Raw genomic sequence first — 16,305 nt, 5'->3', positions numbered from 1 at the left:
TTTGCTACAGTTGATGGAGTAGGACTTTAAGGTGCTGGGTAGCTGGAAAAAACAAACAAGAGTTTGATGGAAGAAACTGTCTCATGGCCTTAATTATCAATAGTAGTGAGCCTTGGAGAATTAGTTCCATCGCTTACCGATACTTGATTTCGATTTCAGCCTACGCAAACATATTCAGTCAATGGAAATACCAAGATAAGCACGAAAGTTAAACTAACAACTTCATTCTGTCAGAAATAGTTGGAGCAAGTTATCAAAGTAATCGATGGCACGTAATCACCATAAGACAAGTGGTCAATACATTGTAGCAGTCAAAGACGGAGGATGGCTCTAGCACAGAGTGATCAATAGCACCCTGGGAAGACCGAAGCACTTGGTGATGAAGCAATGTCCATCATGAAGTCATCAGCAGGCCCTGTATGGTTCAGGTGGTTACCACATCACTCCCTGCGAAGGACACCGAGACAAGCAAGGCTTTCTCTCCCCTTTGAAAAAAATCCAGGACCCTCTCTGTCCACTGCAGGGAAGCAGGTGCCTGGAGTTCAAAGAGGAGACCCAATGCCTCCATGGACTGACCGGTGCTGGCACATTCATCTTGAGGGCCACAGCTGTGATCGATCCTGGTCTGTCAGAGACGCCCAACCCTCCCTCTGGTGGGAAGAAGCCCTTCCCCCCAGCAGCAATGCCACATCGTCCCACCGGTGGCTCTGGCAACCGCCGATGCGTGTCGCAGCATCACTTCCACTCCAGTACATCATTTGTTTCAGAGGAGCCCAGCCTGTACTTTTCATCTGATACTCGAAATCACTTGCTTTTAAATACAGCCTGTCATTTTTAGATGACTAGAAGTGTCAAAAACATTTGAGATCTAAATGAAATTTTTTCCTTTTCAGGATGAGAAAAACAGACTCCTTGGCCTTAAGTTTTCCTGTATTTTTACTTTTAGATTCACTGAGAGTTTGGTTTATGGTTTATCCTGAAATTGCTAACACCTGGCTTTTCTTTTTCTTAAATAACCAAAGAACTGAAACACGATTATTCATTCAGCTCTACAGAGCCCTGTCCACCCACACAGTCCCAAAAATTCAGGCTCCAAGAATGTGGCACTGACAACACAGATGCAACCCAGGCATGGGGAGCGGATCCCACCACCTGCTCAGTCTCCATTTCCAGCTTCAGCATCTTGAAGGAAAGCAGCAGTGCCCATGCCCAGCCACCACTCACCTTGAAAGGGAGCAGTTCGTCCTCGGGGCACAGTGACTGGCAGATTACTGTCTTTTATTAAATTCCCAGCTCCCCTCCTCCACATCCCCCATCGTGACAGGGACACGCGGAAAGATCACTGCGCCAGAGACAGATATCTGGGGAACGAGCTTTTATCTCTGGGTGAATGTGTCGCAGAAGTGGAGCTAATTAACTGGGGCTCTGTTTTTGAAAAAGGTTAATATTTTATCACATGTCTTCTGTCTTGAGGAATAATTAGCCCTGGCGGTACTAGCTCTGCCATTTCCCAAGGGACTGAGCCAGAGACTGGAGGCTGGAGAGAGGCACGTGATATTGATGGATAGACAGCACCTCGACTCTGGGCTAACAGTACATCTAACCAGTGGGTGCTTCTCAACACAAACTAACCTGCTGTAGAATATTAACAGAGGTAAAACCCTGCTCCAAAGGCTGTAGGTGTTTTGCTTGTCCTGTTCTACACCCTCAGGTACGGGGGATGCTTTAAACCAGGGCACTGCGACTCAGCCAAGAGCTTCATGGCCACAGTTGCAGCACCAGAGCACCAGTCCGAGTCCCTTCTCCCCAGGCATCAGCGTCAGCTCTGGGGCAGTCTCTTCCCTCGTAGCTCCAATGTCCCAATCTGCACAAGAGAGAAACCACAAAGGCTCCCCCAACCTTTTCATCCGAACAACAAACCTGTTCTCATGAGGGGAACGAACTGCTGAAGGAAATTCTCACTGGGACTGTGGAGAAGAAGGTCCTCCCAGTGCTTGCATGGCAGTCATAGAATCATAGAATAGAATCTTAGAATAGCTTGGGCTGGAAGGGACTTCACAGGTCAGCTAGTCCGACCCCCTGCAATGAGCAGGGACATCTTCACCCAGATCAGGTTGCTCAGAGCCCCGTCCAGCCTGGCCTGGAATGTCTCCAGGGATGGTGCGTCTACCACCTCTCTGGGCAACCTGGGCCAGTGTTTCACCACCCTCATCGTAAAAAAATGTCTTCCTCATGTCTAGCCTGAATCTCCCCTCCTTTAGTTTAAAACCATTATCCCTTGTCCTATCACAACAGGCCCTGCTAAAAAGTCTGTCCCCATCTTTCTTACAGGCCCCTTTTAAGTACTGAAAGGCCGCAATAAGGTCTCCCTGAGCCTTCTCTTCTCCAGGCTAAACAAGCCCAACTCTCTCAGCTTGTCCTCAGAGCAGAGCTGTTCCAGCCCTCTAATCATTTTTGTGGCCTCCTCTGGACCCTCTCCAACAGGTCCATGTCCTCATTGGGGTCTACAGCACATAACACATCCCCATGAGGCTGCTAAGAAGACGGCTGGGATGCAAGTAGGGTAAATGAAGGAAGTGGAAGAGGAAGAGGGAAGAGTCATTTCAGGTCAACACAGAACTATTTTGTGCATACGTTTTTCTTGGCAAAATGTAATGGACTGGTAGGTGGGGAATTTCCAAAATGAAATCAAAACTGTCTCACGGGGAAACAAAACCAAAATAACTCAGGTGAAGTAAATCCATCACTTGAGGAGAAGGGAAGAAACTGTTTTCAGCCTTTTTTTCTTTCTGAAACAGCAACTTTTGGCAAGAAAAATGTTACTCCATACAAAATAAACATGTTCTCCTCCAGGGAAGGGACAGCTGGGATGGAGACTGTGCCTGCTCCTGAGCGAGCTCCTCAGACTCTTCTTGGGAGGATGCCTGTCCCATGTGGATGCTTCTCCTACCCAGCAAGGCACTGTGGGGCTGGGACAAGAGATAACTTGGAGAAACAAAACACCGCACGTAGGAAATGTTACACCATGGTGTCTTCTGGAACAGTCCAGGGTCACCCCTGCTGCAGGAGCTGGGCTCCAAGACACCGAGGTCCTATGAGCTTCCCCAGGACCTGTGCTGCCAATCCCCTTTACCCTGCAGACACCTTTTAGCCAAGAACACAGCTCAGGAATAATTTCTGCTCGCGGCACAGACAGGTGCCATAACTCACACTCCTAGCACAGCTCTTTCAGATATAACTAGCTTTGCCCTCCAGAAAAAAAATGAGTAACACAGCCACTTAACTGACACATCCGCCTGCATTCAAAACACCCGTCTATACATTTCCATCAGCTCCTCATACAGTCTGGCTCACTGCTCAACTCCTTCCTAAGAGTCGCCCTCATCCTTCTCACTCAAGAGAAAGAAAAGGAGGGGGAGGAATAGGACTGCAAATCCACCGCTGCAGAATAAGCACCATCATCTGTTATTTCCCTACAGCATCCGTGATCAAGACACCACCAATCCTGCTCCCGGGCAAACACCAGCCTCCCCCTGCCCCAGCATCCCTTCCCAGTGCCACTTTTAATTAAAGCCCCTCAGCCTGCCTTTCTCTAGGCAGCCCCTCGAGATACAAAACTGTGGTATCTCATAGCACTTCTGATCCTGCCCACTTGGTGATGGTGAACATCCAGCACCAGAGCCCGTGATTCCAGGGCACGATTCACAACCTGGGATCAGTTGAGATGTGATCCAAAAACCAGAGGGGACCTACTGTGCTGTCAGAGTGAGGAAGACATAACACCCCTGAAACCAATAGGGTGGCTATCCTCTCATCGTGATGCACGTCACCTGATGGTAATGATTACCCACCATTTCTGCCTAGGAGCTGCTTGTTGGCTGACCTGATCCCCCACCTCCAGTTCCAGGAACAACCAGGGAGGGGCTGGAGGGCACAGCGGTGTTGCAAGTTGTCATGGACATAAGAGCAAAATCCAGGGTTGGGCTGGGATCTTGGCGCTTGAAAGCCTGTCTTCTCCCCAGGGAGGTCTACGTAAGTCACACAGAGTGGTTCAGATGTTGGTGAGGCCCAGCAAATACACTAAGTCCCAGGAAAAGCACGAGCAGAGCCAACACAGACCATGACAGAAGCCCAATCACATCCGAGGAGGGAAGAACAGGCTCTTCAGGACAAGTAGATGTTGGGAAGATGGTCTGGCCAGCAGCGCTGGCCAAAGGCAGCCCCCAGGTCAGGCATGGGCAGCCACCTCAGTTGGGATGTGAACTCTCTCAGTCCTCAAGCCCATTATAATCCCATTTCATGCAGCCCCTTTTCATCGCTGCTTCCTTCCCCCTCATTAAAAAGCCAAAAAGCTTCAGAAGAGGGCATTAAATAGAAAAAGATATCTGAAAAAGATCATGACATTCATCAAGTTTTGTCACCTGAAGCCACCAGCCCCTGTCTCAGAAGCCATCAAGTCTAGCTGGCCTACTGCTCAAGTTCCACCTCCCAGCAAGCTGCCTCACAGGCCACCAGACAACAAACGTGGAGCAGCAAATGTCACAGATGCTGTCGCACACTGGAGTGGCCACATGTGGGACACACACCAGCCGTTTCCCAGGACTGTGCATTTCCAGCCCGGTTCGCAGTTGATGAGTCTCCAGGGAGACCCATCACACTTTTTGCGTTAGCTCTCCTGAAGCAGTGGGTGTAGCTGCCAGACAGAAGCCTTACCGACTTCTTACCAGGTGTCCCCAAATCTATGAAAGATGCCAATTTCAGCAGAAGCAGGAGAACATGAAACACTGTTCTTTTGCAGGGCTAAAATGGTCCAATGAATATTTTTCTCCACTTCCAGGGAATATCATGGACTGAAGACTCCATGGGATTTTTGTTTCTGAGTGGGAGTGGGATTTTTGTCTCTGACTGAGTTTTCCCAAGCCTTAGGAAAGATAAAAGTTTAGGAGTTTCAGTCCCAGACTGAAACGAAGACTCAGGGTCACTTATTTTTTTCCAGTTTTTTCCCCAGTGTTCTCTGAGCGGAGGTCTGGACAGACCTCAGCCCTGCAGTCTAGGCAGGATTTAGGCAGGACCTTCCTCTCTTCTATGAGGAAAGGGAAAGCAGATGGTCACGGTCAGTCTTTCAGGGAGTTCAGGCATTCCTAGCAGGAAACACTTACGGATCTTATTTTCTCAGATAAATGCACATAAACCAAGAACCTCTCTACTGGAAGAAGTGAAGTAGTTTTGGATTTACACAAACATGAAGGGAAAAAAATGTGGAGTTCTGGGTGCACAGCATATTTGGAAATACCAGGGACTAAGAAACACATGGAAACACAGGGAAAACACAGGGTGCTGCTTACAGCCCAGCCTTTAAGCTTTTCTCCTTTGCTGATGTGGCTCTGGCCAGCTGACACAAGAAGATCGCATCTTTACAAAGGCCTTGGATGGGTGTGGTGCTAGGGCCACCACATCTGGCACGGGATGCACTTCAGAGCCTGCGCAGTAGAAAGCAGGGCATGAAAATAGCTGCAGAGCCGAAGCAGCATGAAAAGATGATACTGAAACAGTCAGGACTGTGCCGGAGTCTAATCAACCCCACCACTGCCAAAGCCTTGCAATGTCAAGCCAGAAGAGATATGTGAGTGCAGTTAAGTAAGTGCATTGCTCTTGGGTGATGGACCCAAAAAGAGTAAACGAGAGAACTCCCGTCACTGCTGTCCCACCAAGAATAACCTGAGGCCACCAAACATATCAACATCACCCAAGCAGCAGCAGAGACTCTTGCTTTTTGATCACACAGACGAAGGTCTCCGGTCACCTCATCAGTCCTGCATCAGGGCGACCACACCACCATACACAGATTTGAAACACAGATTTACTACAGACATAATGATCAATCCTGGAAAAGATGGCAGATAGCGAGGATGAGAGGCTTCAGCAAGCCTTCTTTGATGTTCACCTACCCCCCCTCTCATTTAAATGCGCTCATTATGAGTGACTGGAGAACCAGGCCCATGGTGTCTGCAGCACAGAAAGACACGGGTAATGCGAGTGCTGCAAAGATGGCTCCTCAAGCAACTTTGTGTAACTTCAAAGCTTGTTACACAAACACACGCAGCTGGGGGAGAACTACAAATTACATGTGCCGCAACTAAGGTTTGTAAATTATGTCACCTCTTACAAAATGCGGGGCCATACCTGAGAGGCAGGAGCCCCAGAGGGCTCAGTGGTTTCTGTGACAAGAAAAACCTGAGCTGATTTCATAGGTGACCCTGCTTTCAGCAGGAGGCTGGATCAGAGACCTCCTGTGGTCTGTTCCAACCTGAATTATTCTATGATTTTGTGAAGTGCCTGTTTCTGATTAATAGCTGTCTTGCTTTCCCTGCTTGGCTGCTAACAATTGTAAATCTCAATAGTCCTTGTTCTCTGTGCTACCTGAAAACAATCTCTCTGAGTTTTGATCACATACCTCTTCCTCAAATCTCTTTGGAGTTTCAAGTTCAAATTCTCCCAGAAGACCAAGTGTGAAATGCCACTACATGTGGTGAGCACTCCAGAGGGACTGAATCTACAAAGTGCAGAACTGAGCTTTTTTGAGTGAAAGACTCAGATTTGGGCCCACCTACAGTCATGGGTGGGTCAGGTTTAGTCAACAGGCACACAAAAGCCAGTGTTGGCCCAGGAGTGATGGGCGACAAACTGGTCAACATACCCATGAGGTGCTGGTACAGCTGTTTGATAGGGACTGGGAGACCAAAATTACTAGTACATGGTATTCTGAGGGGACACAGTGCACACTCTCACTCAAACTACGCCTCATCCTTAAGTCTTTGGCCAGATCAGACTTTCCTAGTTTGCATCCTCTAAACTGGGCTTTGTGGCTCAGTTCAGTCAAAAACCTCGTCTCTCCAGCAACACAGAGGTCCAAACTGTGAGTGGCAGCGGGTATAAACTCTAGCACAAAGCTATAGGACCTATACTGGGTCTTTTGGTAGCAGACAGCAAATTTTCCCAGCTAGGGGAACTGGCTGTACTTGTAACCAACCTGTATAGCAAAGGTCTGAATTCCTGAAGGGATTAAGAGTTTGAAAACAGGATAACTATGACAGGAGGAGACAATAATGACAAGTCCCTAAAAAAATAAATCCCAGAATCACATAGTGATCCCATCTTACATAAGTGGTACGGCTGGATCTCAAATGGTTGATCAGCGGTCAGTGATAGTGTGTGGAAAGCGAGCTGGCTGCCCAAAGCTGTGTTTCTCACTGACTTTCAGCAGCCCAACTGTATTAGAAGCTACAAAACATACTAAGATACTTTCTTAGTATCTTCACACACCAGCCTGTGCTGGCTATTTTGACCACTGCCAAAGGGTTACCAGGTTGCCCAGAAGCAGCATGAGTGATCGTCCCGCCCTACTCGGCGCTTGTGAGGCCCCACCTCGAATCCTGTGTTCAGTTTTGGGCCCCTCACTACAGGAAAAACATTGAGGTGCTGGAGAGAGTTCAGAGAAGGGCAACGAAGCTGGTGAGGGGTCTGGAGCACAAGTGTGATGAGGAGCGGTGAGGGAACTGGGGCTGTTCAGCCTGGAGAAAAGGAGGCTGAGGGGAGACCTGATCGCTGTCTGCAACTGCCTGAAAGGAGGTTGTAGCGTGGAGGGGGTTGGGCTCTTCTCCCAGGTAGCAAGTGATAGGATGAGAGGAAATGGCCTCAAGTTGTACCAGAGGAGATTTAGATTGGATATCAGGAAAAATTTCTTCACAGAAAGGGTTGTCAGGCACTGGAACAGGCTGCCCAGGGAAGTGGTTGAGTCACCATCCCTGGAGGTGTTTGATAGGTGTATAGATGAGGCTCTTAGGGACTTGGTTTAGTGCTAGAGTTAGATTAATGGTTGGACTCGATGATTGTGATGGTCTCTTCCAACCAAAATGATTCTGTGGTTCTCTCTTAAGATGTTACCCAGCCTGTGAAAGTTCCAAACTGAGGCCACAAAAGCCAGCTGATTGACATCAGAAACAAAACCTTGGCCTCTTCGGGCAGTTCCAGTTTATCCCCAAGACACACACCAGGCCCTGCTCCGCTTGATGGACTGTTCTCATATCTTCATCCCTAGAGGTGGCAGCCTAAGGAGGTGATGGAAAAATACAGTATTGAGTGCCAACCTCTTGGGGTCTGGTGTTCAAGAGACAAAAGCAATCATGCTGTTTCCTAATGGAGATCCTTTTGTCTCAAATGTGTTTTCCACTGTTCATTTTTGTAGCTGCTCTCCTGCAGGGTCATGTTGTGCTCTTGCCTGTCATTAGGAATAAGAAGGATATCAAGACCAAAGGCAGAGGGATCACAGATCTCCTTTTACCCAGCTAATTTAGCCTCAGAATATCCTCTGCTGGCCAAACACCCAGGGACAGTCTTTGCGTATACAGGATTTTGCCCAAATGTGATAAATCTTACTTTGTAATGAAACCGCAAATGCACTGGCTTTGCCCAGAGAACAGTGTAACAGCTGGAAAAACACATCAAGAGACAGAAAATCTCTGTGCTGGCACTCACACAGCAGCCAACAACAAATCCCAAAAGCAAGAAGAGACTCATATCTCCTTGCATCCAGCCACCCCCAGCCCACACAAGGCACTGTCAGGCCACTCTCCCCAGGACAACACCCACATGGAGACCCCCGGTTCACACGTGGCAGTGTGGGGACACCTTCTCCAGCTTTTTCCAATGCTAAGTCCAGAGGCGTGGCAGCATTTGAATGCTCACGCTTCCCCATCCTCCTCACCAGGCTCTCTCCTTCATGTGTTAGCCTGTACAGCTCCACTCATCCTCACAGACAGATGTCCATCCACCTCACAGAATCACAGAATGGTTGGCATTGGAAGAGACCTCTGGAGATCATCCAGTCCAACCCACCTGCTAAAGCAGGTTCACCCAGAGCAGGTCACACAGGAATGAGTCCAGGTGGGTTTGAATGTCTCCAGAGAAGGAGACTCCACAACCTCCCTGGGCAGCCTGTTCCAGTGCTCTGGCACCCTCAAAGAAGTTTCTCCTCATGTTTAGATGGAACCTCCTGTGCTTCAGTCTGTGTCCGTTGCCCCTCATCCTATCGTTGGGCACCATTGGAAAGAGTCTGGTCCAATTCTCTTGACACGCCCCCTTGAGATATTTATAAGCATAAATAAGATTCCTCTCTCAGCCTTCCCTTCTCCAGGCTGAACAGACCCGGCTCTCTCAGTCTCTCCTCATAAGAAAGATGCTCCAGACCCCTAATCATCTTCATAGCCCTCTGCTTGACTCCCTCCAGTAATTCCTTGTCCTTCTTAAAATGGGAGCCCAGAACTGGACCCCCACCACACACAAGGCACCTCTGCTCAGACGTGCCCTGCTCCCTGCTGTCCCACCACCCCTCTGCCCCGAACAGATGCACCTGTCAGCATCAGGCGCAGGGAGACCACGTGCACATACACCCATACCCATACCACTTCTTGTCCTGGTCTACAACACAGCACATCCAGAGTCAGTAACTCACAAGACACTGCCTAAATAAGCAAATTTTAAAAATAACGGAATCCCTTGGGATTTAGTCTGTATTATGCAGGAAACTGGATCAGCTCAGCTACAATCCAGAGGCCACAATGAGAAATGCATGGAGTCAGCAAAGGGAAAGGCAACAGTAGACCAGGAAAACCTCCAGGTTTGGTTCCACTCTCAATCGTTGGAGGTCTGTCTGGGTAATGTCCCAGCAAACCTGCCCTTGAATTCACCTGCTAGGTATCTACCTGCTTCTGCAAGTGTAACGTTCAGGTCCTGCTGAGGACAGCAGAGCACAGCCCCATCTCTGTCCTGCCTGTGGAATAAGATAGGCTTTTCCACACATGTTGTTCTCCAGACATTAAGTACCTCCTTTGAGAACTCTCAAGAAAGCAGGCGAGAAAGATAAGATGCCTAAATCCCTATGTGGAGTATAAAATGCATTTCTAGCTGCTGAGACCCAGTTTTCACCCCAATTCATCTCAAAGTGACTTTGGTCTAGTGGGCAAGGAAGTTGAAGGAAGACAAGGCAATGCAAGAAGTCCAAAGGGATCATAAACACGCTAAGCCTAAGGCAATGCTGTCAAAATCTACTTTTCTCCTCTTCGACTCTTCACTTTCAAGAAGATATTACAATATTGGCAGTGCACTTGACTGCTTGCCACTCCTGGGATGCAATCATCAACCCAGCCAAAAACAGAGCCACTTCAAAACCTGCATGCGATACAGCTGCCCTCACACAGACATGTACATATGCTTTCACATGCCGTGCAACAAACATGGGGACACGTGAAAGGTGCACAGTGGCAGAGACACACGCTCAGCCCCACATGCCCTTGTACACAGGTACCACATCTGGCAGAGGGAGGACCACCCTTGGGACCATATGTTCCTCCCGGTCATCCCCATGCAGAGCACGGTCAGGTATTTTTGACTACCTCCACTAGAGCTGCTCCAACGTAACACTGAACGTGCAGTCTCTGTACCCTGGGGATGCACGCTGCAGTTAATGGGTCAAAATAACACTGCAGCATGTAGTGCTTCTGCTCCAGGGCTGAAATCCTGACATTTCCGGACCTTGAGAACTCAAGACAGCAGCTCTCTGGCCCAGGGGAACATCTCAGGCATCACCTCTTCCCATCCCTCTGTGAACAGTCCCTACGAGCAGAAAAAACAGCCCTGGGCAGCTCTCCTAACCAATGCACACTCTCCAGCTTGCACCACACAGGGGGTTGAGCAAAGAAACCTGGAGAAAATCTTTCAGTGTGCGCTGTTTCCCACAAAGGGAATGGGACAAACTACAATGGCAGAGCTTTAATAAGAGGCATAAGTTGGCATGACCAGGCTCCAGGCTGCCAGGCTGCTAGGATGCCCTCATCTTCAGCAGATGATGCAATGCCTGATCTTCATATCTGCCAGTATCCCTGCCAGCCTCACATTTCAATCGCAACTTGATTTTAGCAGCTGTTTTCTCTCTCTCAGACACACACACACACAAACACATCCCCTCAAGCAGCTGTAAAATTCAAGCTTAACTGGGTAGGTAGGACTTCTTGTAAAGCAGTTGGGACTCAGGGAGGAAGGGAGCTTCAAAAATTCGGAGGATTATTGCCTTATGCCAGGATATGAGAGGGCTCCATCCCTGGCCTCCTTGCTCTACCAGCTCTTGACACAGCACTGCTAAGCTTGTATCAGCACTGCGGAGGAAAAAAGCAAAATGAACAGAGGAAAACAGGCAGTGGGGGATGCCTGAGGCTGGCTGACATGATTTGCATGACCTAGAGAAGTTTGCTGGAGGCTCTTACCTCTCCACCAGCCACTACCATCTCATCTACTCTCCTCATCCCCAATTTCACCCCTCTGCTTTGCCGCCTTCGGTGAGCACAAACCCCAGCTCAGGTTGGTGCTGGCTGTGACTTGTGGTCCCAGCCTGGCAGCCACAACAGCATCTGCACGTCTATTAAACCCAACAGAGCATTGGTGAAGTGGAGGTGAGATTAAGTAGCATATGGAGCAACCGCCTGGTGAATACTGGCCTCCCCGGGAGCTGTCTGCCGCAGATGGAAAAAGCCCAGGAGCCATCACGACGAAATCTTCTGGCTGGGGGCGACGCATCCTCCCTGTCAGCCTTCCAAGCTGCTAAGCAATGCTGGAAACCTCAGCTCCTCTCCCCACAGGCGGGCGCCTGGCACTGGCTCACTCACTGCTGCTTTGGTTCTGCGATTTGCTGGTGGGAGTTGCAGAAGGTGGGATGTGGTGATGATGTAATCCAAATGGCATGTGGCTACCATGACAGAGAGGGAATAGCCACTCACTCCAGCAGCATGAGCTGGCTGCACATGATGTGGACGTGCCACCTAGATCCGGGTCCAGCCTGCTGCTGTGGTCACAGGGATTTTTTAAACTTGAAACCTGGTGCGGATGGGATGTACGAACATGGGACCTATACAGTCTTCTCCTGGAGAAAGACATCCCTTCATGTGGTCCGAAGGCTTAGTCAACATGCAACCAGGAGCACAGTTAACAGAAGGGAAACGCAGAAAGGTCAGGAGGAGCGATGCTGCAGCTGTGAGATCTCCCAGGCTGAGGGGTACAATGCAGCCATGGTGTTTCCTCAGCTGAAACCACCCGCAAACCAAGCACAAGCTCACAGCCCCATGCCGGCCAGAGACAGGCAAGGGCAGCCACCATGGTTTCTCCAGCTCCAGTTCCTTGGAGCACTGCAATTCCTCTCCATCTGAAACCATTCCACTGGTTGCAATTTAAAAACAAAATCAATCCAGCAAATATTGCTAAGCAACTGGCTGTCAGTGCCACATCCCAACCCAATGAAAGTATTTGCCCTCTCCATGACCTGCTGGCAAGGAGCTTGCTGCTCAGGCCTTGCCAGATTTTGTATATTCAGCTGTCACTGGCAAGTCCAGATGCTTGGTTGGATTAGCAAAGAAAACCCTAGGAAATCTTCTGCCATCATCCTGGTGAAAAACACCCCTCAGAGAGGCTGTAAGGAGCAGCGTTCCCATGTCCTGGGCACTAAGATCAGGACTAAGGGATGCTGGTGTCTGGGCATCACCGTGGCCTGCAGGTCTGCAAGTCTTGGTGCTGCCATGTGTTGTACAAAGGTGTAAGAGACAGAAAGCAAACACACCAAAAACCTGGTTGGAGAGCAGAGCAAGCTGCTTCAGGTAATGACATCTGGCTGAGAGGTTGAAGGAGAACCTGCTTGCCCATGGGTATGAGCTGAAAAAGGGGGTGAGACCCTTTCCAAAGCCTCCTAACTCCTGGTGAGACCTGGGCAGGAGCCCCTTGTCATGGTGGTGCCCTTCAGCACAGTTCCTGGCATGGTGGTGCCCTGTGCTAGGATGTACCTTCCCCCAAGGTCAGCTGGAGCAGAATCGAGGTCCAACCCTTTGGCTTCGTTGTCATACTAGAAAGCCTGAGCCCTTCCAGTCTGGCTCACACAAAGCAGCCTAAGCCAGGTTTGTTATTGAAATCAAGTCTCTCTCTAAGCACAGCCTCCAGGCAGGTCACACAGCATGAGCTCTGGGGGATTCCCATCTCTCATGCCAGCCCTGTTATGGTACTCTGTTCTTTGCTTCGCAGGAGGGACCTCTCCTAGTCAACCCCATGCTGGACTCTCTTCTTGCACAGCCACCAGCAATTTCTCCCTGCTGCTAGAGCAAGCTGTGCCCATCCACGCTTTCCCGCCTAGCTCCTCTGTGCAATTCAGGACCCACTCCCAGGTTGCACAGTAGTGCCAGAGAATCATCTGCGGCAGCTCCCCAGACACCTGCACCATGAGCAAGGATTTAATTCCAGAGAAGGCTTTGAAAACTCTGCACTTTCCTCTCCCTGTCCACCACCATGCCCACAACCCTTCTCCCTCCTCCATTCCCCCCATCAGCAGCTGCCTCCCTCAGATCTCCCAGCAGCCCCATTTCCTCCCTGGCTGCTCTAATGCTCGGCTAATGGTGCATCATCCGCAGCATTGTTCAGACATATTCAATAAATCAGAATCCAATTACCGGGTTAAGGAAATTGGAAGCAAATGCAATTAGCCCCAGCCCCTCCCACATGCTGTGCCCTCACTTCCTCCTTAATGAGAACTTTTCTTTTGCAGGAGCACTTGGTGCCACATCTGACCACCCAGGAACAAGGTGGCTGACACCACGCAGCAGGGGTACAGTGAGGGGGTAGTCAAGTTGATCTTCCCTTTTAATAGGGCAGATGGTTAATATCTCTGGCATTAATTCTCTCCAGGAATAGCACACTTGCTCTCTGCTCAGCTATAACAGGCATCCGTCAGGGCTGACAGCTTGTCTCTGGAGAAAGGAGCATCTGGTCCTTACTATGAAAAGGAGCTAAAAGAATAAATAAATAAAAAAGCACATTGCTTGCTACAGGGCTGGAGAACGGGTGCCGTTTCAGCATTTCAGCCTAAGTGCTGCATTTGGACTGGAACAGCAGAAATTCAGAGTTGGAACAGATGCCGGGAGTTGAGTCGCTCTGATCCAGGAGCGAGGTGCAGCCTGGGCCAGCAAGGTGCTACAGCTGGCTCCGGCACAGAGCTCCCACCGGAGCGGGTTCTCCCTGCAAAGGGCTCCCAGGATAAGGCAGGAGAGGACAGCTGCTGCCAGCGGGCTGGGACACAGGTACAGCTCCATGGGAAGGGCTTGCACCAGCTGTGGGCTGGGGACCGCCGGTGGGGGCCAGGCATATGCTGTGCTCGCAGAGCATGAGGAATACTGCATTGAGGGAACCCTGGGGGTATTTCCTACCCCAGCGAGACACCCCAGCATCTCTGTGTCCAGCAGACTTACGATTAACCCCATCAACCATCAACAACCTGCAGCCACGAAGGGCAGCTGTTCCTCGATGAGTTTGGAGAGGCAACCGGAGGGAGGCTACATCTTTGTGCCCATGGCAAGCAAGGTGCACCAAAATTCCCACCCTGCCCTTCCCACACTGACAGCAGCAAGAGAGTGCAGGTCTCACCAGGCAACCCTGCAATTCCCCCTGCCTCTCCCAAGAGGCCCTTTGGGTGCTGAAGGATATTTGTGACCCCGATGGTGCTGGAGTTGCTAGTAACCCAGAGAGTTCTTACCTTCCTCTCCTCCTCATTCACCAATAGTCCCTTATTCCCCACATTAACTCCTCACTCTGCAGAGCAAAATAAGTGCTCAACTGCTATTTTATCTGCCACCACCACATTGCATCCTCTGCAGAGCCAGAGTTCCCACCACCAGTGAAGACTTTGCCCATCATGGATGTGCGCTCTGGCACACCCATTATTTTTCTGAAGGACAAAATAAAATAAAACAACAAACTTTTCCTTTATTTCCCTATGGTCCTGGAATAATTTATAAAGGTTTTAACTAGTAGGTTTAGGACTGCCAAGCACACCAAGAAATCAAGTAAAGTGAAATATTCAATCCTAAAAATACCACCCAGGTAGAACCAATCCCAAGCACACTAACCAGGTGTGAGTGAAGGGCCCAGACCCAACTAGCATCCCAAAACCACAGCCTCGAAGAGAAGCAGACTATCCACCCATACAATGAAGTTTCATGAGGAAGACCAGGAGAAACCAGGGGGGAGGCAGAACCTGTGATGGCGGGTGTCACGGACGGCACGGTCACTGGGGATCCTCTCGCTCTCCCGCTGGTTAAAGGCATGGAGCCGGTACGGGTCCTCTCCGCCCTTCCACCTCCGGGCGCTCAGGTACCTCCGCTCTTCAAACTGATCCCAAAGGTCGTCCCAGTCCAGGTCCGAGCCCTGCGCGCACAAAGTCAGCCCCGTTAGAGAGAGGAGAGACAGGAGAACATCCGACCCCGCTCCAGAGGTCCTCCTGAGCCCTGCTGGAGGTCAGTCGGCCCCGCAGCATGGGCAAGCATCACAAGAGCAGGCTAACAAGGAGCCTCATTAGGTCTTCAGGTTTTGGTCTTTTTCCTAGGTCTTGAAACAGGTCTTGAAAGCCTGTCTATTTGAATTTAAAATGACTAAACTGAAAGCAAATTCAGGTCTCTGGTGGATCCCCCTCTCCAACAGTACGGTCTCGAGAAACATAAAAGCGCAAAGGTCTTGTTAGGGTTTTAATTTCTCTACAGCCAAAAAACAAAAGTATTTTACACCACATGCTCCCTCACCCCTGTAACCCCTCCAGCAGGAAAGGGCCATCAGATGGGAGCCGCTTCATCAAGCAAAGTCCCATGTTTCCAGAGCCATACCCTGGCCCCAGAGCGAGCTCCAGCAATGGGACTCTGGAAGGAAGAAGGGTGCTGTGGTCCTCCCAGCCTGATTTTGGTCCATCTTTGCTGCAACAAGTCTCCCACTGAAAACTTCAGCCCTACCGCAGGGAGAAGAACAGGCAAGCATTTGCCGATGATGTCCCTCCCCACAAAAGGATGCAGGAGCTCCATTTTGGGATTACTCAACAGCCGTCGGGGGGGGGCGGGTTAAGCATGCCTTGGTGGATTGGTGCCATCAGGGGGTTTAAGCATCGCTCAGCACTATGGTGCTGCTGGGAGTTTAAACATCCCTCAGCAATGCAGTGGCAGAGCTGGAGAGCACAATGCAGTGCCGATAAGATCTCATCGTTACAGCAGCACAACCTCTTTGATCTCACCGTACGTGTAACACAGAGAGATGCAAACAATTACAGACATCTCAGCCCCAAAGAAAATTGTGATCTTATCCAATAATTGATCTTTTCTTCTTCTTCTATTTTTTTTCCCCTCCTCAGTTCACACCATCTCAAAGCCGATTTTGCCTGCTAATAGCGCAAAATGAAGC

The 16,305-nt window shown here is 49.9% G+C and overlaps 1 protein-coding gene across 1 annotated transcript in view; it reads right to left on the bottom strand.

Annotated features, from left to right (window-relative positions):
• GALNT14 (polypeptide N-acetylgalactosaminyltransferase 14) overlaps positions 1–16,305 on the bottom strand; it is a 104,252-nt gene that overhangs the window by 50,577 nt on the left and 37,370 nt on the right. Inside the window, exon 2 of the mRNA XM_065631868.1 lies at positions 15,119–15,288. Within this exon, the coding sequence (XP_065487940.1) occupies positions 15,119–15,288 (170 nt within the window). The remainder of the gene's footprint in view (positions 1–15,118; positions 15,289–16,305) is intronic.

Source organism: Caloenas nicobarica, chromosome 3 (assembly GCF_036013445.1).
Source record: "Caloenas nicobarica isolate bCalNic1 chromosome 3, bCalNic1.hap1, whole genome shotgun sequence".
In the NCBI taxonomy this organism is placed as follows: Eukaryota; Metazoa; Chordata; class Aves; order Columbiformes; family Columbidae; genus Caloenas; species Caloenas nicobarica.
This window is presented reverse-complemented; position numbering and strand designations above follow the sequence as displayed.